The sequence below is a fragment of the Antennarius striatus genome, chromosome 9, assembly GCF_040054535.1.
Source record: "Antennarius striatus isolate MH-2024 chromosome 9, ASM4005453v1, whole genome shotgun sequence".
Classification (NCBI taxonomy): domain Eukaryota; kingdom Metazoa; phylum Chordata; class Actinopteri; order Lophiiformes; family Antennariidae; genus Antennarius; species Antennarius striatus.
This window is the reverse complement of record NC_090784.1, coordinates 7,329,946-7,351,551: the sequence shown is the minus strand read 5'-3', so window position 1 is coordinate 7,351,551 and position 21,606 is coordinate 7,329,946. Positions and strand designations below refer to the sequence as shown.

At 41.4% G+C, this 21,606-nt stretch overlaps 2 protein-coding genes across 4 annotated transcripts; both read left to right on the top strand.

Annotated features, from left to right (window-relative positions):
- Window positions 1-26: 26 nt before the first annotated feature.
- On the top strand, window positions 27-16,257 carry LOC137601251 (zinc fingers and homeoboxes protein 1-like). Of its 3 annotated transcripts, XM_068323351.1 has the most exons (9): window positions 27-1,628; window positions 3,437-3,755; window positions 3,867-4,330; window positions 4,412-4,615; window positions 4,779-4,994; window positions 5,844-6,008; window positions 6,823-8,049; window positions 9,082-9,297; window positions 11,644-16,257. In XM_068323351.1, exons 2-9 carry the CDS (start codon window positions 3,554-3,556, stop codon window positions 11,653-11,655), a joined length of 2,706 nt encoding a protein of 901 aa, XP_068179452.1. In that variant the 5' UTR covers window positions 27-1,628; window positions 3,437-3,553; the 3' UTR covers window positions 11,656-16,257. The 3 variants fall into 3 exon arrangements, with proteins under 3 accessions (XP_068179452.1, XP_068179451.1, XP_068179450.1); XM_068323350.1 differs by having other exon boundaries at window positions 27-1,044; window positions 9,082-16,257; XM_068323349.1 differs by having other exon boundaries at window positions 9,082-16,257.
- A 514-nt stretch (window positions 16,258-16,771) lies between these two features.
- c9h8orf76 (chromosome 9 C8orf76 homolog) lies at window positions 16,772-20,311 on the top strand. The gene is made up of 8 exons (XM_068323999.1): window positions 16,772-16,976; window positions 17,486-17,587; window positions 18,271-18,414; window positions 18,613-18,663; window positions 18,832-18,976; window positions 19,082-19,217; window positions 19,307-19,439; window positions 19,666-20,311. Exons 1-8 carry the CDS (start codon window positions 16,872-16,874, stop codon window positions 19,837-19,839), a joined length of 990 nt encoding a protein of 329 aa, XP_068180100.1. The 5' UTR covers window positions 16,772-16,871; the 3' UTR covers window positions 19,840-20,311.
- The last annotated feature ends 1,295 nt before the right edge of the window (window positions 20,312-21,606 follow it).

Below are 21,606 nucleotides of genomic sequence, written 5' to 3'. Positions count from 1 at the left end.
TTGGGGAAATTTGTGTGATTGTGGGAGGGGGGGTCATACATAAATACTTGAATAATATACATATTAACATATGCAACATATGAAATATACATATTCACATATTGGAAACATTAACATCATATCAGAAATTTAGTTATATTTACAAAACTATACACTGCAGAACTGCAGATTACGTTGGTCATCCAGATTTAGAGTTCTTTGAGTGGTCTGCTGGGGGGATTTGTGGTTATAGAGTCTGATGGCCGTGGGCAGGAAGGACCTGCGATAGCGTTCATTCACGCATCTTGGATGAAGCACCATATCGCTGAAGGAGCTCCCCAGTGATCTTAGTGTGCCCTGCAGAGGGTGGGAGTGGTTCCTCATCATCGATGACACTTTGGCTGTCATCCTCCTCTCCACCACCACCTCCACTGAGTCCAGGGAGCATCCTAGGACAGAACACGCCTTCCTAATCAGCCTGTCCAGTCTCTTCCTGTCGGCCGCAGTGACAATGCAAGACAATTTGTATTAAAGTAGCAATTAATGTGTGTTAAGGCTATAAATTCCTCTAAAGATGATGCAGTATTTTTGTGAATTACAAGTAAAAATCATACCATACGCTTTTAAGACTACCATTATTTTTAGATTGCATATATGAATTATAGGATCTGACTCATTATATGGTAGAATAAGTTCTAATTACTAAGAATCATACAAGCTGTTTCATGTTTTCCTCATGTGATATCATAGATACTACATTCAGAGTAATATTTTTATATTCAACACGTGTTATTTCCTCTCTTGTGTTACCGTAATATTAAAGATTGTAAATCAGCTAATAAAAAAAAAACATAGTTGGAAAAAAAGATTAGAACAAATAATGACTCCTGATTGGAAGAGACAAAGTGAAAGGGAATTTTGCAACGTCAATGTTGTCCTCGAGTAGCTTCACAAAATTCTCCGGGAGGTCATATGAGGACACCTCGTCAGACAGCTAGGTCGGGAGAGATTATTTTTGCGGCCTATTTTCGGTAATTTTTGACCGATCTTTTTCTCCTGGACATGGTATAACTAATTCCATCTATAAATAAGTATAATACGATAAGTGTTTTGTATTTTTTTTGCGAAAGTTTCCTTAACGAAAACACAGAAAGTCGCCGAGGAATGACGTCAGGACGTATCACATTGAATGACGACGCCGTTTGATTGTTAGAAAAAAAAAAAATCTGCCGTTAAAAAATACCAGACAATTAGGTCAGCAAACTAATACGATGCCGACGGTCATCTTATGAATATAACGAGCGATTTTTTTTAATTTTAATGCCTTTCACGAACCCGCTGTTTAAGCTAAAAAAAAAAAAAAAGGCCGAACTGCTTCGACGGGAGAGAGATGTCCAGTGTTCCCAGCATCTGGAGCCGAAGCCGTCCGACCGTCTGTGTCCCTCCGCCGGGTTCCAGAGAGCCGCGCGCGCCGACAGCGCTCAGGCTCTAGTCCGTCCGGGCTGAGGCTCCGTGGTTAGCCTGCGGACGGACACACACCCACACACCGAACCTGGGGCTCGTTCTTGCGGAGACCTAAGACATTCCTTCTCGCCTCTCCTCGACAGACCCGTTGAACCATTGTGCATATTCCAGTAACGCCAGTTCCAGTAAGTTTTACCGCCAGACAGAATCAATAGAAACAAGCGCCCGGCTAACATTAGCCCGCCGGCCCGCCTCACACACAGGAGGATGTTGATCCTGATCTGATTTCATCGTTTTCAACTTGAATCGTGTTGGAGTAGCTCGCTCACACTTCCACAATGTTACTGACATGCTAACTGCTAATGCAAATGATCTTATGGCAGTGTAACGTGACTGTACCCAGTTAATCACGATTACCCTGAGCTAATAATTTAACACACATGAGTGATGAACAGTCAGACTCCTGCATGCTGCAGCGGTGTCTGCTGAAGCACCGATGACAGTTATAACACCTCTATGTGAGAGAATGACCTTGTAAATGTACAGTATTTTCTGCACTATAAGACGCACCTAAGAGCCTTTAATTTTCTCAAAAAAAATGATGGTGCGCCTTATAATCCAGCGTGCCTTATCTATGAAAAAAGTTTTAAAATAGACCATTCAAGATGAATTCTCAGATGCGTTTTTAAATCCAGTGCGCCTTATAATCAAGTGTGGTTTATGTATGATTTTTTTTTTTTTAAAATAGGCCATTCATTGAAGGTGCACTTTATAATCCAGTGCACTTTTTAGTTTGGAAAATATTGTAATCGTCAAGTTAAACCATAAATTTCATGTCATTGTAAATTCGATAAAAAGTTAATTCAAATATCTACCGTCATCAGACAATGCGTGCAAAAGAAATATAAATAATACTGCATTGTTTGCTAAGTATATGTGGTCGTATAATTTGGATCCTACTATTCTTTTAGGAACTAACAAAATTGACTCATTTTGAAATAAAATATATTTTTATGTCTGGCCAACAGTTCAGAGGAATTCAGATGTTTTCAAAATTACAATATAATAAATAATAGAAGATGGATGCAGGAAATGTTTGGTGGCTTCACTGAAGTTGTAGTAAAGGCATTTTTTTAAAAACTGCATGGCATCAAAAGATAAGTTTTTGCACGGGCCTGTGAAGTGAAATGACCCATTTGAATCAAGCTCTAATCCTCATGCTGAATAAGTGCAACATCATATTTCCTTCACCATAGCTTTAAAGTGATGCATAAATTATTGATCCTGAGAGAAGTCCAGTAGTCCACCTGTTTATACCGCAGTGTGTACAAATATGCACACACCTATCACCTACATACAATATCCGTTAGTACATAAGGATGTATTTTGATCTATAATGGTGTCAGAATATTAATTGAGGAAATAGAATAATGAGAATAATAATTAAAAGAGGAATTATAAAAAGAACTAATTTAGCTAATGACTGTCAGCTCAGCAGTGGAAGGTAGGTGTGAAGTTGTGAACAGTGCAAATTAATTGCATTGTTTTATTTTTTAAGTATAATACAGAGAAGAGTGCACATGAGCAGGATAGAGATGCTGCCCATAAACACGCTTCTCTGCCAGGCGAATGTGTCACCCAGGGGATGATGGGCATTGTCAATGGTGGAAGACAGATTATTATTAGGGGACTCCTTTATGTTTCTGCCACTGACACAAAGGAGTCCCAGCCCTATTCCAAACACAGGCAGCTCTTCTCACCATCCAATCAGGATCTTTCGCTTCCCTCCTCTTAATTGCCTGTTTCCCAACACACCACAGCTCAGACAGGAACTCCAGTGACTGGTAGAACATCATCAGCAGTTTCTCACTTGTGTTAAAGAACCCCAGTCTTCTCAGGGAACAGATTATTCAATGATAGAACACCTAAAGGATAGAGCTACAGTTCACAGTTTTATAATACTTTTTAAAAAATTTGTTATGTCCTCCACCAGGTGTTCAGAATTCAAACAGCTCTAGCATGTGATCACGACCGCCTAAGACAAAGCCTCGACATTTCTTTCCCAAATCTTGTTTGACTTGAAAAGAAGTAAACAGAGTTTGGTTTGACGATGTCGAGCCGCCGGAAGTCATCCACACCTTGCATGGTGCTGCCCTCTACTGTTGTGGAGCAGAGAGGCGTGGAGGAGACAACTGAGAGGACGAGAGAGGACGAGGCAGGAGAGGGGGTGGTAATGGAGGGACCAGAGGAGGGGTCCAACGCAGAGGAGCTGGATCAGGCAGTGGTGGTTCTCCCTACCCACTCAGACACAGGTGAGACCCATCTGGACCATAATCCCGTGTCAAGATGATAGCAGAAATTTTAAGTGTGAGTGCAAAGGAATGATGTGGGAAATTATCACTGCACTGTTGTATTAATCATAGATCAGCCAAGTGTTTCTACTGCAGAGGACGACAAAGTCCTCAGTGCCCCTCTAAAGCGCAGTGCTACAAACCCTCTGGAGGATCTAGACAGCGACCAGCCAGCCCAGGAACACCACGGCGATACCCCCGAGGAAGGGGGAGCAGACGCCGCCACGGTCGCTGCCATTTCTCTCAGCAAGACGCCCATTATGAGGATGAAGACCAAATCTGAACCCAAGAGGATTGCTGTGTCCCTGAAATCAACAGAAGAGACAGTGGAGGGCTACGGTGGGGGCTGCGAGGCAGAGGTAGGAGGAGAGCAGGAGCCCATCGAGGCTCCTGTGGGGCCCATGACACCCGTGGAGATGCTGTTGCATGACTCCATGAAGCTTGGGGGAGGAGGCTTGCTGGTCGGTCCACCCTCAGGGCAGCAGAGAAAATCTTCCACCCTGAACCCCTCGGTTCTGCCTGCTGGCCTGGCACAGGTAGGAGATTTGAATATATATTCAGTGTGGATCTCAACTCCTGACGTTACTGATCTTTCCCTTTCTGTTCTTTTATTTCAGGTGCTTTCTGCCTTCCAGGCCCAGCACACTGCAGCAGCAGCACAACCACAGCTACTGATTCCTCTTAGTAGCATTCCATCCTATAGTGCAGCCATGGACACCAACCCTCTGCTGGGCAGCACATATAAGAAGTTCCCGTACCCCTCCATGGCTGAGATCAGCAACCTGGCAACACAGACACAGTTCACAGAGGAGCAGATCAAGGTAGAGTCAGTGTTTTCACAAAGGGTACCTTCAAAGCCCAAGAGTAGAAGTTCCTTGTCTGTGATATGAGAGGAAAACAAAAACATTTCTGTCGTGAAAGACACAATATACTGTCTCATGCTTATTTTGTGTTGATGTCACACATTGCCTGCTCTCCCACCAGGTGTGGTTCTCAGCCCAGCGATTGAAGCACGGCGTGAGCTGGACTCCAGAGGAAGTGGAGGAGGCCAGGAGGAAACAGTTTAACGGCACGGTGCACACGGTACCGCAGACCATCACCGTCATACCCGCTCACCAGCTATCAGCTGCTGCCAACGGCCTGCAGTCCATTCTTCAGACCTGCCAGATAGTGGGCCAACCCGGCCTGGTGTTCACACAGGTAGGTAAGGAGAGAAAACGTGATGACTTCGACTAGCTGGGCTTGATTTGATTGGATTTTTGTTTAGTCTGTCACATTTGACACAACTCATCAATCTGAGAAGATTTGATGGATATGATCTGCTATAATTTCATTGACTTAAATTAAATGTAGTTATGTGTGACAGTTTGATGGTGTCTTTCTTGCTGTATGTCTGTCAGTTCAGTTCAGGCTAATTATTTTCAGCAGATAAAGAAGCTCCACAGATTTTGCTTTAATTTGCTTTGTAAGACCGGCTAATGGAAGTGTTCCAGTTAGTTTGGTGACTATAGGATTTACCAGGTATTCATTTGTAGGTCACTAGCCGACAATTACTATATATAATTACTATATGTATTTCATTGCTTTGAATGAAATCTGAATCACCAATGCTATAAATGCTATGTCTGTTTACAGTCTAAGACCCAGCATATATTTTATATTATCTGATAGGAAGCCATGTCTCTAGAGTTTGTTTGAATTTCGTCTTACACACACTGATTTTCCTCACACATGCCAGATTGAAGATTCATCTTATAGTGTGAACTGAGTTCTTGCACATATTAAAGGTTGCCTGTACTGTTACAGTGCAATTTCTTTATGAAAAATAACATACTTTTCAGCCAGAGAAAACTATTTGTGCTAAAAAACAAACAAGATTGAACAAGTGAGAACATTACTGCTGCTACACACCTGAAAGTTAGTTTCCATGTGATCACATGTTGAATACCAGTAATAATTGCTTCAAAAAATTCAAACGTACCCATTTATGGTTCCACAGTATGTCTCATCCTTGCCTTCAGTGTGTCATAACTTGTGGACTGTGTGCAGGTCAGTCCTGGGGGAAACCTTCCAGCGAGCACCCCCATCACGCTGACAGTGGCAGGACTACCCAGTCAGTCCCAGAGCTCCAGCAGAGTTTCCTGCCAGCCCACCCCATCCAACAGTGAACTAAAACGGGCCACCACTGTCCAGCCCCCCTCTCTGTCTCCACAGGTAGGGTTAGCACACAGTCACACATTTCATCACAGTAAGTAAAGTCAAAGCTTTATTGTGGAATGTTCCATATATGTATGACATACAGCACAGATGAAATTGCAGTCCTCTCAGACCCACAGTCAACAGGCAGTACAACACAGGCAGTACAACACAGGCAGTACAACACAGGCAGTACAACACAGGCAGTACAACACAGGCAGTACAACACAGGCAGTACAACACAGGCAGGACAACTCAGGCAGGACAACTCAGGCAGGACAACTCAGGCAGTACAGCAAACAGTACAACACAAAGTATAAGACGAAACACAAAGGGCTGCTATCGTCCCGTGGATTGGATTGTTTTCCAGATTTGCAAAAATATAAACAAGAGTTAAGTTTAAATTCATTTCAATATGTTCTACTGTAGGTCTGATATCACCACCTCTGGAGAAACCAACAGAAATGTATGAAAAGTATGATTAACTTAGTAGTTCTTTTTGGAAATATATTTAAATATCATAGATATGACAATGCATCCATGGTCACAACTCCTTAGTCTTTGGTCCATGTACCTGACAGGATTTACCATAAAATGATCAACTTTGTGGATTGGTTGTTGGTTTCCATGGCAATGCTGTTTTAGGGAAGTGAAGACTTTTGTAAATTGTTTATAGAATGTAATGTTGTGAAGATGTCACCATTATTATTGCTGTTTTAATTGACAAAAAACAACTCTAGTATGACAATAATGATGCAGCTCCATTTCATGCCTGGCTGTTACTGATCATATCTAATAACATTGTTTGATGTTTAACTCTCACCTTTCTAAGGAAAACTCAGCACTCAGTGCCGATACGTTCAGTTTGCGGCCTAAAAAGTCCAAAGAGCAGCTGGCAGAGCTGAAGGCCAGCTACCTGAAAAACCACTTTGTCACTGATGCAGAAATTCTCCGGCTCATGAAAGTCACCAACCTGACTAAAGGAGAGATCAAGAAGTGGTTCAGTGACACCAGGTACAACCAGCGTAACTCCAAAAACAGCCACGTCATCGTTTTCCATGATGGAGGGCGCAGAGGAACTGGCAGCTGTAATAGCGGTGCCAGCACCACAATTGTTATCGACTCGAGTGACGAGACCCCCGCCTCCCCTCTTGCTCCACGCACTCCTCCTGTGAAGGAGAAGGAGACACGCCCCAAAACATGGAATCCGTTTCCTGATTTCACCCTGCAGAAGTTCAAAGAAAAGACTCCAGAACAGCTGGTGGTGTTGGAGGAAAGTTTCGAGAAGAACGTCACGCCATCAGACGACGAACTGAGCCGCCTGAGGACGGAGACCAAACTGACACGGAGGGAAATCGATGCCTGGTTTACAGAAAGACGAAAAATGCCATCGGTCAATACTTCCTCCCCAGAGTCTTCGGAGGGAGGAAAGATGGAGGGAGACAGAGCAAAAGCAGGGGACAGAGGACCTGGAGCTGGCGTTTCTTCTCCGTCTGCCTCATCCCGTAGAGGCAGTCAGACCCCCCCCGGCGGCCGCAGTAAACAGATTCCCAGCAGCAGCAACAAAGACATGAGAGACAAGAGTAAAAAGACTCCAGAGCAGCTCCATGTTCTGAAAAGTGCCTTTGTGCGTACCCAGTGGCCTACACCGGAGGAGTACGACCAGCTGGCTGAAGAGAGCGGCCTCCCTCGCTCCTACATCGTCAGCTGGTTTGGGGACTCCCGGTACTCGTGGAAGAATAGTAACCTGAAGTGGTTTTACCACTACCAAAGCGGCAGCGCAGAGGTGCCAAACGGAGGAGGGGGCAATAAAATAGGAAGTAGTGGCGGCGGCATCGGGAGAAAAAGACGGGGCCGAAATCGTGGTTGGGGTCGGTCCCGAACCAGAAAGCAGCCGAGAAGGTCTGCCTCCTTCAGCACTGATGTTCACATCGCTCCCCCAGCAAAGAAATTCAAGAGTGGCAAAGAGTTTCTGAAGGAGTACTACCTGAAGCACGGCTTCCTCAGCGAGCAAGACCTGGATGAGCTCGTCACCAAGACCAACATGAGCTACGAGCAGGTAATGAAATGGGTTTTTCATTGTTGTGAGATAGCATCCTGGTCTGTCATCCACGGCCTCACTGCCTAAAATATTCTTAAATTCCATCCCGGCCTGTTGTAGAGAGCTAAGACTGTCTCAGCGGGTTGGGGTAAACTCAAGCAAGTACTTCACTCAAGGTTTTGGGAAGTTTAAACTTCTGTGAACTGGTGTTGGTTAGACCAGCGATGTTGTTTGGTCTAGAGACAGTGTCACTGAGGAAAAGACAGGAGACAGAGCTGGAGGCAGCAGAGATGAAGATGCTGAGGTTCTCTTTGGGAGTGACCAGGATGGATAGGATCAGGAATGAGTACATCAGAGGGACAGCACATGTTAGAGGTCTTGGAGATAAAGTCAGAGAGGCCAGACTGAGATGGTTTGGACATGTCCAGAGGAGAGATAGTGAATACATTGGTAGAAGGATGCTGAGTTTTGAACTGCCAGGCAGGAGGTCTAGAGGAAGACCAAAGAGGAGGTTTACGGATGTAATGAGGGAAGACATGAAGGTAGTTGGTGTGAGAGAAGAGGATGCAGAAGACAGGGTTAGATGGAGGCAACTGGTTCGCTGTGGCGACCCCTGAAGGGAAAAGCCGAAAAGAGAAGAAGAAACTGAAATGTTTGATGTTTAACTTTTTTCCTTTCTCCACTACATTATATTTCTTAATAGTGTATATCCAAGATTTATGATTAAAAGTGTGATAGTTGTATGTCAATGTATGTATGATCTGTCATATATAATGTGTTGAGCTGTGGAATTCTGTCCTATCTTCATGCTATTAAAGTCAAGCAGTGGGTAACAGTTACTGCAAATGTCTTTGCTTTGCTTCATTAATGACTGTAAAAAAACTAAAAGTAGTCCCTTTACTGCCAAGGATTAACTCTGTCCTCATTTCTTCTTTGGTGGAAATTTGTATGAATTCCCAGAAATAGAACATGAAATGCTCTCAGTTTGTGTGCCTGGATCTACAGCCCTGCTCTAGCACCTGGTTAAAGTTAGTCTCTTTCTGTCCGAAGGTGAGGGAGTGGTTCGCCGAGGTCCAGCGACGCATCGACATGGGGTCAGATCCCTTCCAGGAGCCAGCAGAAGAACGGACAGACAGAGGAGAGGAGGGACCCGACACACTGGGCCGGGCATCGGCCGCTAAGGATCAGACCAGCACAGGGCTGGAAGATGAAGATGATGATGAAATAGATCAGGAGGACGATGGCGAAGACACAGATGACAGTGAGGTTTGGGAACCGTCGCGTAGCGTCAGGAAATCCTTGTCAATTTCTGAAGACTAAAGATTGTGTGAAGCCCGAAGATTAAGAATGTTTTAAGAGAAAGACTGGTGTGATCGGTGTTGAAAGGTCGTGAACTAAACCGAGTCATCTCTCTGCCACTGACATGCATGTGTACTCGTCCTCAAACTATTGCTTGAATCATGTCTACATGAGAATAATAGATGGTTCGTTTGCTTAGGGTCAATCTCCAAACTCTTATTTATAGCTTCAAGAAAAATCATGGTTAAAAAAAAAAAGAATTTTAAGGAAACCTGTGAATCTTAAGTGGCACACCAAGCTTTAAAAAAATGTTTCCAGTATTTGGTCATAGAGAAAAAAACCATCAGCATTCTTGCTGAGCTGAAGATGAATAATACGGTAGTGTGGTGTGGTGTGTCCGAATGCACCCATTTGTCTTTGTTCCTTCACAGCAACTGATTTTACTATTGAGTGAAAATGGAATCTATAGTTTTAAGGTCCACTGTGCCCGTCGTTAAATCTGCACTCCTCGCTCGCTAAAACGAAGCCGGCGAAGGAAATCTTGTTTACACCTTTCCGCTTCATTCTCTCGAGGAGGCGTGCTGTTATGAGCACTGGCCTGATTTCAAATGTCTGTGTTCAGTGTTATGAATGTTTTACCTCTGGTCCCACACTAACATCACACACTGCAGAAGAAAAAAAAAAGAAGAGAACGACTGGTCTGTTGTGTTTCCAAAGGTGCTAATGAATGGACGACAGCTACGTGTCGATTGGTGAGCGATCTCTGCGGCGACACTAAGCTCACTATCTGCTTGTGGAGTCCGCTCTAGCGTCTTTTTTTTTTTTTCTAGCACTCATTAAGACCAGATAGAAATCAGCAGATTGTTTGATCGGATTGGATCGGAACGATAACGCTGAGGGTCAAGGCTTTTATCAGACGTGATAGGAGACAAACTGACCTGAATGCTGGACGAATACCACGATGCTGTTAACTAACACAGGATGTCTACTCAAGTCTTCCCTTTATATAGTGGCTTGTTGTTTCATGAGTATTATTAGCAGAGGGTTGTGACTTTACACCTACAAGTCTGATGGAAAAATGCCACACTATGTTTTTAATATGCACATCTATTAACATTTTAAGCTAATTTTTTACCTTTTGATAGCACACATCTCACGATGTGTTTTTTAACAAATGATTCGGACAATGTGACGCTGTTGTTCCAAAGATTAATGTGTTATCTGCTTAGCAGCGAACCAGTGTGATGCAGACGGTGGTGTTGAACTGAACAGTATCCACTGTGAGGCAGACATCTGAGTCCACTTACGTCGAAATCTAAATGTAACTATTTTGCTGCAGCATTTTCTGTAGAATTGATTCACGCTGTGTTTGTGATTGCTTGAATGGGTGAAGGGAGTTTTAAGTTGAAGATTCTGCTTTGAGTCCTAAACCAGACAAATATAAGCACCAGCTGGTTCAGATTTAGAGTCGACAAACAAGTAATCACCTTAGCAAGAACACAGTCCCCTCCAAACCGCCGACACTTAGCCCTTACATTTATCTCATAGACGCTTAAACCCTTTGGATTTTCTTAGCAGTGCTAACAGTCAGACTGTTTAGCAGCATTTCAAATCAGAATCTGACTCCAGGCGGCACTGAAGAGAAAAACAGAAGCACCAAACGTTTTTGTAAAAATGCACTTTGTCCACTTGATTACAATGTGGATTAAATCCTGATTAGGCACCTTATCTCTTACACCATAAAATGGCTCTGAGAGACCAAACCTTTTTTTGTATGAATTTAAAGTAAACCAGTGTTTTGCCTTTTTTTTTTTTTGTCTTTCCTGTGTTTTCAGTTCATCCTTGTTTCTAATATTATATGTTGTTTCATAGCTGAATGTTTTTAAGGCTCATTAAAATGGTAGAACAATCACCCGTTGCTTTCCTTTGCTAAATTGCACAATTTGAGCCCCTTTGTTTTTTTGTTCTGTAAACGCACACGTTTTATATTTTTTGTTATGTTTTTTTTTTATTGTTGCTTTTAATTGTCTCTCCTGTCTCTCCTCCCCTGTACCCTCGTCCAACTCTTTATCCCCCTCCTCCAGTCACTTTTTGTAAAATTAATGCCTGGACTCTTGATGTGCACTTCCCCAGACATGTTTCTGTAAATGTTAGCTGTATTACGTTAGTGCTGTCTCATTGAATTCACAGACAGACACTACTGTAGGAATATCTTACAACAGGAACAACAACAACAACAACAACAACAGACATAAAAGACTGTTCAGAAAGTTTCAAGCAGATATTGAATGAAATTCTTTTCTCTCTTTGAAGGAATTGTTATGATGCCTGAAGAAATAGCACAGCCTTCCCTCTATGGTGGGAAGTCTACCAAATAACGCTCCTGGTTCTGGTTTCCTCACACATTACTGCAGTAACTCCACAGGTCAATCGGATGAAAGCTACAGTCCTTCATACACAGGAGAGACTCAATGAAGCTTTGCAGATAAACCTTTGTGCCTAAACGGCTTGTATGCTTGTTCGAACAGAAACCGTCAGATATCCACAGAAGACGACGTTAGAGTTTGTCAGTGCTTTGGATCCCGTACTGATTGTTAAAGGAGGTTGATGCATGGCCGAGCTTCGCTTTCTGATGATGCTAAGAGATGCACAGACACTCTTTATGTCGACGTTGAAAACTTCTGTTGCAATTCTTAAATGGATAACTTTGTGTTCCGAAATGTATTGTACTTTTACACCAGGCACTTTGTCACACTGACATTTTAACACCTTTATTTAAATAAATGAGTATCTTTGATACAAATATAATCTGCTAACAATGAACTAGATAAGATGGCTAGACTTAGCTTAGTACTTATTAACAAATGGAGGAGAGTTGAAACGCTTTTGTTGTAATGTGTGTGACAAGTGCCAGGCAATAAAAAAAAAACACATTTTAAATGTTACAGTATACATTTTGTCTAATACTGCATGCAATATCCAAGACTAACTGCTCATTTGTACATAAATATTTTGGGTTGATATACTTGGCACAGTAGAAGCTTAATCAGGAGATTAATGATTTGTATCACTTCATCGATACTTTTCATCTCCAACAATGGCAAAAGTATTTTTGCTTCAATTTGTGGACTCCAAGAAACAGCTATGTACAGCAAGTCCTGTCTATGACTACCTAACCCCAAGAGTCCAGTGTTCTGAACAAAATAGTTTGTGGTCATCATGATGGTTCTCATTTGTACTCTTGTAATCATTTGAATCCTGCAGATTCACATGATAATTTCTAGACCAGCTACCAATTGCTGTTTTTTCCTGGTTTGGTCCACAGGTTAGGCTTCTACCCATCCCCAAGTATCCAGGCCACAGTCTTTGACGGAGTGCTCTTTCTCTACTATAGCTAGTCTGTTTTGAATGGTTTGATATGTTTCTGTCTATGAACTCTTTCCAGACACCAGTGGATTGTTTGTTAACACGACAGAATCATACAATATTTGCTATACAGTAGTGTTTTTGAAATAGAATCAGTTTTAGAGCTCAGCCAATGTTGCTCAAGAAGCTTTTTTGGTACTTAAGTTGGGTAAAATATGGAATCAGAACTCAATATAATAGACAGGCACTTTGATGAAGAACGAACCTCCAAATAGCAGATTTGAGCTTTACAGCTAATTTGTTCTGAAAACATACAACCCGTTACATAAAGTTAGATTGCTTTATAAAACGTCAAGAAAAACGGAAAGCAACGATGTGCAAATACTGCACGTATCCAAAATTAAATTCAGTTAAATATTGCACAACGACAAGATAATGATATTTGTTCTTTTGTATTTATAAATACACTTTCATTCTTAATTTAATGCCTGCAGCACATTTATTAAAAGTTCATACAGGGTCATGTTTACAGGCATGTCACATTGTGTTCTCTTAACAACACTTACAAAGTGTTTGGAACGTCATATTGTTTCTAGTCGGCACACTCTTATTTCGGACCACCTTTGACAATTTAACACAAAAATTGATCGAAATCTTATTAGCCTGATGGTTGCTTAAAAAAGCATCCCATCAATTTTAGGGACAATATATAGCCATCCTTAAAGAGTACTGCTCAGCCGGTGTAACAGATCTAAATAATGGATTCTGTGGTTCAAGAGGTAGCTCTCTAAAGGATGAAAACATAACCATGAATTGTGATATCATCTTGATTTTATGTAGATGTGGTTTTCAAAACTTGAAAAGTGAACCTTGTTTTGTTGGGAACACAAAACTTTGGAACTGTACAATCCTGTGTTCTTGGATCTGGAATCAGACCGGGATCTGGAAGCGAGGATATCTCTGCCTCTGCTGCAGCGATCCAAACTTGATAAGACTTTTACCTTTCTTTTAGTCCCATACATGAATATCTCTTCCTTTCTACTTTGAATATGTATCCTGTACTAGAGTAGGTGTCCCAGGGTGCTCAGTGCCACGTCTGCTTCATGTCTTGAGTTGTGATTTTATATTCAACAGTCACGTATTCCAATTAACCTTGTGCAGTAGAGCTAAGAGCTAACATTGTGGTCGGAGTAGTTTACCTGCTGTCCTATTGTGCATATAATGTCAAGTGTTTATCCTTCACTATACTTCTGCTATAGTCCTCACTTATTTGGTGTATTCAAACAGGTAGTTGATTGAATGTTTCTCACAGCAATCAGAGATTAAGTGTTTTTGCTATACAGCAGTCAGCTTTTTGGAGAAAAAAGACCTTTTGAGAAATATATTTTACTGTACCTACAGATGGAAACATTTTCTTTTTATTCTTTTCCAACGGGATTTTCACCTTCTGTTTTTAATATAGTTTTTTGTTTACTGCTTGAACACCAAGTTATCATTTCTAAAGAGTGCTGTTTTGCTGTTTTCAAACATAATATGATTGTTTTTCTCTCCGTTTTTCTTTGCCTCGCTGCTTATTTCCAGACCTGTATTATTGGAAAATGACGGTGATTTCTCAAGTTTTGTATTAAGTTACCTTTGGTTCCATAGACACAGAAAGACTGGGAAAAACACAGGGATCCAGCCACATAGTGGAATAAATTGGGGAAGAAACAAATGTTTACTGTGCCTTTTTAAAGTATCACTTCAGATTTATCTGACATTTGGTCTTGTTCAAGACAACACATTTCTGTAGAAGTTCAGCTGAACTGGTACGCCCCACAACGGACACTTTAGTCATTATGGAAGTTACTTGAAGTACTCACAAACTAAAGTACCCGTCAAAACCCTACGAAATATTGTTATTCTGTGTCTGTGGAACTGACATTTTCATCTACAGCGAGTTGTTTCTACACTGACTATATATCTGTAATGTGCTAAATTAAGAATATCTGTCCTAAGCTTTGATTGAGCACAGTGTGTGTGTGTGTGTGTGTGTGTGTGTATGTTTTCCTCTGCAGGTTTAGTTTAGAAAGCTATAAATTCCTTTTGTGGCTCCTGCGATGTCCAGCTTGTAGCTGCCAGCTGTGAGGCAGATGATTTGTGCAATGTTTTAATTTAAAATCCCTGTCGTTATTGAGGGTCTGGCTTGATTTCTAGCTTTATTTAGAAATGATTTATATTTTATACTTGTTTGAGGACAAAACCCAATAAATTTTGATCAAAAGATGGATGCTTATGTTTTTGTGTGTTTAGTTTTGACTGAATCTGATGTGGTGCAGCGGATAGCACCTTACAACAGTGTGGCTTTACAGTAAAGATCAGCCTACGTAAAGTTGATACCTGCCCCTCATTGAAGATACATGGCCCAAACGTGGAACATGACAAGAGATTCTCGTGCTTAGGAACTGAACAAGCAAGAATGGAACCTAAATATGTTTTAAAACTTCAGTACTTAGTGTCTGTTAATCCAACACATTGAGTATTCTTAAACAAAAAAAAAGGGATGTGACCCACTGGCAAACATGAACCTATCCCAGCCTTTTGGAAAGGTGTTGCATACATCAAATGTATCCCAGTGCTAGTTGTCAAATATTGAAGTTGTCCCCATCTGATCTAATCATCTGAAGCTATGTTTTCTCCTCCACAGTAAACATTCTTTTTCGTCCATAGCTGAATCTGATGTGTTGCTCATTTTTTGCACAAGCATATTAATGGCCTTTTTGAATGCTGGATACAAAGAATGAGCTCTAGGGCACATTAAAAAAGTCTATGAAGATAAAGAAAAATGTTTCTTTTGTTTTTTTTCCTCTGTAAATTACTCCACAGTATCTGAATGTAGTCCAGTATTTAAGAAGAGGAAATGATTTATGTGTTCAGGACTTTAATGTACTGAAGGATGGGACATTGGTGTGTTTCATATGGCACCTACTTTATTACCAAGCAATAATACATTTCAATAATAACATAGCTGCTGGTAAACTGACAGTACAGTATATAACTTGCCATCTTTAAACTGTAAAAGGAATTGTCACATATTCCCCTATATTTTTATACAAAGACCAATCTGAACACCACAGAGAAAAACAATCTTCACTTATGAAACTCACTAATGGGAATGACAACATGTGATCTGAGCACAGAGCTGCAAAAATCTGGGTGACGAATTGACTTACTGGCTGTCTACAAAATATCTTCATTCAAGTACTTTTGACAAAGAGCACCATTCACATGGGGAACTCTTGTCTCTCAAATCTATTAATATGATGTGTTTGCTCACTATTTTAACTCATACATACACAGTTGTAACATTTTCATGTGTTTGAAGTTATATCATTGTGTTCTTTGTGTGTAATTAAATATACTGTAGCATTATTACATGATACTAAAATTTCTCAAGACTCACATTTCTTTTGATATTGTAACTCTTCTGGGAAAAATCTATAATGTATTGTTAATTGCTGACAATTGTCAGATTTGCATTCGTGCATCAGATTCATATTAAATATATCTTATTCAGCCACATTTATTTTTGTTTGACTATTGTGATTAAATCTTGTATTCACATTATTTTAGTTATGTACTTTTGAACACATTTCTTGTTATTTTCTCTTATTGCAGAGGAAATAGATTAAAAAAAAAACTTTGTCTACTCATGCATGGGTCAACCCTTTTCTGTTTAGTTTAGAGCAAAATATGCTTAGACTATCCTTACACAGTGTTTGTTGAGATGTTTGTTGAGTAAAGCACTGTAGTGTATTTGGTGAATACATGTATTGACGTGCTGTGAGGACACGCCCCTGTTCTCATCAACTTCCGGAATCTTTTTGGACCGGAAGTACTATGTCAGTGTAGATGTGCACGTCGCATTGTTACCGCGAGCGCAGTTCAAATCATACTATGGCGAAGGCATACTCCACCCCCTCTCTGCCTCTGGTTGGTCGTCGTGATTGTTTGACTTGCTGATTGGTTAAGATTCAGGAAACATATTAGTACAACCAATCAAAGTGTAGGTCGGGTGAGCTTCACCATAGTAGAATTGTAAATTCTCTCCCAGCAGGATGTAAACAATTTGTGAGCGGTACTAAAGGCAACTGGAACACGTTCACGTCTTTAATTTGGGGTATTTTCGGCGTCAGATGGAGTTACTGGGAAGCACGTTTGATGACTCCATATTTGCAGAGGCGAGAGATCGAGTCTCCGTGGCGCTGTCGACCTACGATGCAAAACTGTGTGAACCAGAGGTTGGACCGAACTTCAGCCCACAACATAACATACCATACCGATGTCAGGTCTGAAAGCTGTGAGGTCTATGGGCGAAAAGAGGATAAACAGATTGTTTTACGGGAAAACTCCACAGATAAAATAGTTATAAAATAATTATTATAAAATATTATAATATATTATAAAATAATAGACTCAGTTTGTGGTTAGTTAGCTAAGAGTGAGCGATTTACCTGCTAGCTTGTCATCTAACTAGCTTCTTAAAGTTAATTTGATTTACATTTTGCAAGAAACGAAACTCGAAACAAGAATCACACATGAAATAAAATGTACAAACCTAAGTCCCGTTTCACACCAACAAAATGCGTCCATTTGCATTCAATCAAGACGAACCAGTGTAACGTTAGGGTCATAAACGAGCAGTTCTTTCTTAAATCATTTGTATTTAAGCTGAAAAACGACGATACTTTAAGTACTATGTCTTCATTTGTTTGCGTTGTGTTCATGTTGTTGTTTTGTGTGTCTGCAGTGGTTCTGTGACAGTTCTGCTCTCGACACAGAAGAACCTCTGGAGAAGCAGAAGATCTATAAGTTCAGGGGGGACCTGGCTGTGAGACAGAGGGACTACCAGGTAAAACGGACCCTGTTCACACACGTGTTTACACACATTCACTAAGTTATTATAAGGGATTTTCAATAATGCTGAAGACTCCAAGCCAAGTTGGTGCCAAGCTGAAAAAACAAGCAGAATATCTAGACAATAGAAGCTGCGTTACACTAAAACACCCATGAACATGTCCGCGGGTGAACCGTTGGATTACAGTATTTTTCGCACTATAAAGCACACCTAAAAGCATTTCATTTTCCCATAAGCCGACGGTGCGCCTTATAATCCATTGCACCTTATAGTGTGGAAAATACTGTAAATCATGAAGCTGTAGTCTGCTGTTAGCGCCCTGTGTGAATATTTAACTAGTTAGTTAAAAAGAAAGTAGTTCAATTTGGTTTTTCATTGTTTGCGTTTGTATGGCCCTCAAGAAGAGCTGGCGTCTCATCCAGAGTGCACCCTCCTCTTGCACCATATCCAACCGTGATCCTCCAGGTGGATTGGAGGCTGTAGACGACATGATTGCGATTGTTTCTTCTCCAAGATGGATGGATGTTTTAATATTCTCCCTGATAGTATTAATTTGAACCACTCCAGACTTGATAAGCTTTTACTATGATCTTGTTCAAAAACTCTAGCTCTGTCCACTACGAGCTGTGTTGCGTTAAAAAGTCTTGTGTTTCTGCTCAAATGGCGTGGCGGTAAAGAAAGCCTTGGACGCGTACAGCCGATGCCTGGAGTGGATCGCTGACAACAATCTGGCCATCAGGAGAGATGTCCTGGAGGGAATGGTCCGCTGCTGCACCAGTCTGGGACACAGAGACAGGGCGCTGGAGCTGACGGACTTACTGGTAATCCTCATGTGTAACAGTATGAAATAAAGATGAGAAAGTATCTGTTTAAAACACAAATCCTGAAACAGTTGATGATGAATGAATGAATGAATGAATGAATGAATGAATCTTAAATGACAGTAAAGAATCATTCTCACAGTTTAGACTTAGACACTGATGACACTCCTCATGAAGGTATATGTGAATTTTCTCCAGAGCAAAGAAACCTCCAACAGCTCTCACCTGATCAGCCTCCTCCTGCTCAAGGTCAGAGAACAACTTGAACACGCACACACACACACACACACACACACACACACACACACACACACACACACACACACACACACACACACACATTTCCATGATTGGTGGTTCTTAGTCATTCTGTGGTGGAAATGTACTGACATTATTTAATTAAAAACTACCCTGAAGGTCAGCGTCTACCAGCGTTTTGGAAGCGTTGGATCCAAGATGTCGTCTCTGCAGCAGCTGTGTAGCCTGTTACCCTTCAACCCCTGGAACTGGTTCAATCTGGGACAAACGTGTCTGCAGCTGCTGGAGAACAGCAGGACCTCAGGTAGGATGGACTTCATTCTGTCCCAGCTCACCTGTTGACTTTGTGTGTTTCTGTCTTATTGGAAGCAAACTGCGTCGTGTTGTTTGCTGATTTTGCTGTCACTAGGATCGTGTTCCTCATGGAGGTGTGAATCAGTGGAGGAGCAGATATACAGAGAGAGTGAAGAAGAGCAGGAAGAATCCACGGTGCTTGACAAGGACAGAATCTGGCTGAAGGCGTGCGTCTGTTTCATCAGGACGAGGTCATCTGTTGCACAGCTGATTTTTAACTGTTTATAAATGAAACGCTTTAAGGAATCCTAACAATGAATGTCTCCTGTGTCGCCATCAGACTCCTGTTGAGGATCCTTCGGCAGCAGCAGTCTTCCTTTGTGCTGCAGCGCAGTGAGAACGCCCTACAGGCGACAGAAGAGGCATTACAGCAGCTAAACCCCAAAGAAACAACTCTGCAGGGGGTGACTGAGGTGACTACAGGCTCCTGGATTGAGAATGGAGACTACTTTGGCTAGTTTGAGTGCACTTTTAGTAGCCCTGAGTAGATTATTGGCTCGAGGGCGCCCTCTGTTGATGTCAGTAACTAAATACCACCGACTGTCTTCAGTTGTCTGTCTGAGATCAGTCACAATTGGGGGATATCTAGGTGTGGAGCTGGCTTTAAATTGCTTCATTTCTCTCCCGGCTGTGTGTCAGGTGATGTCAGAGGACCTGACCGCAGACAAGATGAGGGAGGACTACCAGGATGGCGAGAGCATTGCCAGTCTGTGTGTGCAGAGCTTCAAGCAGCGCTGGTGGGAGAAGATCTTACTGACTGGAGTGTTACAGACTGATGGACCCTCGACACCAGTTGCAGCTGGACAGACCTGATGCAGCAGAGCTGTGTTTACAGAGGAGTTAACAGACAAGAAGGGACTGAAGAAAGAATGGAAGACAAGCATCAGGAAGCTAAAGTCGGCTCCTGCCCCAGACGTGGTGTGAAATGCAAGTCAAATATTGACCTGTGATGCTAAAATCTTAGAAATACTAAATGTTTACACTGATCCAAGGAGTAGGTCAAATGTAATGTAATGTAATGCAGCACCTTCCTGTAATGTAAGTGCAGCCTTGGCCTTAAAATGTTAAAGTCTTGTATTTATAATGGTGTACCTGTATTTTTTTAGAAACTGTCAAACATGTCAAAATAGCTGACCACAAATTCTAGTCTAGTAAAGTGTTGCTGTTTTTGTTCCAGTGCCTTGTTATTGTACAAGGAGCAGAGAACTCAGTCTTTTCCACTTGTGTGTCTGTGATGAAAGCAAATTACCGTATCTGAAAAAATAAATAAATAAAAATAAACCTCCTCCCTTTCCTTTTTCTCTTTTTGTCACCTCATGACAGCCTGATTCCTCTGTTACGGAACTGTTGCTCTTAAAGCTTTTGTTTTCCCTTTATTTGGACTATATATTCTAAGAGAATTGAAACGCAAACTCAGCAGTTGTTTTCAGAAACCCTTTTCAATTCTGTACAGGTGTGAATGGCATCTGACCGTCCTTCCCCTTGTTACGAGTGTTCAGCTTTCTAAATTACACTTCACAATGAAATTTTACCACCTTCCCAGATTTAAAAGGAGATGAATTATCCCAGAGAGCATTTATAGGAGCACAGAAATGAATATCAAAATATTGACGGTTAAACTATATCTGTAAAAACATGAAACGATAAGGTCAGGAAACAAACCCTCTTTGGAGGTCAACTCCAATGCAGAATTGTGTCTACGAAAGGTACGAATATGCAAAAAAAAAACAAGCAAACTTTACATTTCAAAATGTTACCCGGTATACATGAACAATTTATAAAAAATATTTGTAAAACATTATACAAGGTATGACACAAATGTTAACCTATGTTAAAATGTAAAGAATGAAAAAAATTGTAAATAGCAAAAAGTGAAACTTACCAAAAAGTCAGCATGTGGTGCTTTTGTTATGAAAAAATACTGAATACTGTTTTTTATTTTATAGATAAACTGTTGAGAGCAATAGATTTCCTACACGTCAGAGACAGAAACATACATATACTGTACTAAGTGTTTAAAAGGCTATGGAAAGTTTTTGTGGAAAAAAAAAAAGTTGACACATCAGTCCTGTCTCAGTTATAGACATAATGCATTAGGACGCCACGTTTCTGCTGGCGTGTCTCTCAGGTCTGAAAGTTATGGAGGGATTTTGGAGAAATTGGTTGGATGAGACCAAAAACTAGAATATAAAAGATAAAAACTGAGCTGACTTCATGGAGGTTTGTCTGTTTTAACATGATGGAGTAGATACAACACTGATGACTAAACTCTCATTAACCTGGACATCTCCTGTGTGTGTGTTCCTTCAGGTCTTATTCAGATGTGGTGTAACCGTCGCTCCTCTAAACCCTGCTGACTTGTAGGCCCCCGCCCTGCTCCTCCCCATCGATGTCTCCGTGTTGAGGTGAAGTCCTTCCTGGCTCGCCTGCTGCTCTGTTCCAAACGCGGTGCTGAAGGAGTTCTTGTGAGTCACAGGTCTTGGTCTTGTGTTGTCAGTACGTGGTGTCCAGTTTAGTCCTGTGGGCCTCGTCTGCTGGGGTGCGAGGGTCTGTGGGTTTGGTTTGATCCCTGGACCTGGT

What these genes read in the sequence shown, in the direction of transcription:
- LOC137601251 (XM_068323350.1), top strand. Translation starts at nt 3,554, where the DNA reads ATGTCGAGCCGCCGGAAGTCATCCACACCTTGCATGGTGCTGCCCTCT. An exon ending in TGCCTGCTGGCCTGGCACAG is followed by an intron (nt 4,331 to 4,411) that starts GTAGGAGATTTG and finishes CTTTTATTTCAG; the next exon opens with GTGCTTTCTGCCTTCCAGGC. An exon ending in CCGGCCTGGTGTTCACACAG is followed by an intron (nt 4,995 to 5,843) that starts GTAGGTAAGGAG and finishes GACTGTGTGCAG; the next exon opens with GTCAGTCCTGGGGGAAACCT.
- c9h8orf76 (XM_068323999.1), top strand. Translation starts at nt 16,872, where the DNA reads ATGGAGTTACTGGGAAGCACGTTTGATGACTCCATATTTGCAGAGGCG. An exon ending in CAAAACTGTGTGAACCAGAG is followed by an intron (nt 16,977 to 17,485) that starts GTTGGACCGAAC and finishes GTGTGTCTGCAG; the next exon opens with TGGTTCTGTGACAGTTCTGC. An exon ending in TGAGACAGAGGGACTACCAG is followed by an intron (nt 17,588 to 18,270) that starts GTAAAACGGACC and finishes GTGGCGGTAAAG; the next exon opens with AAAGCCTTGGACGCGTACAG.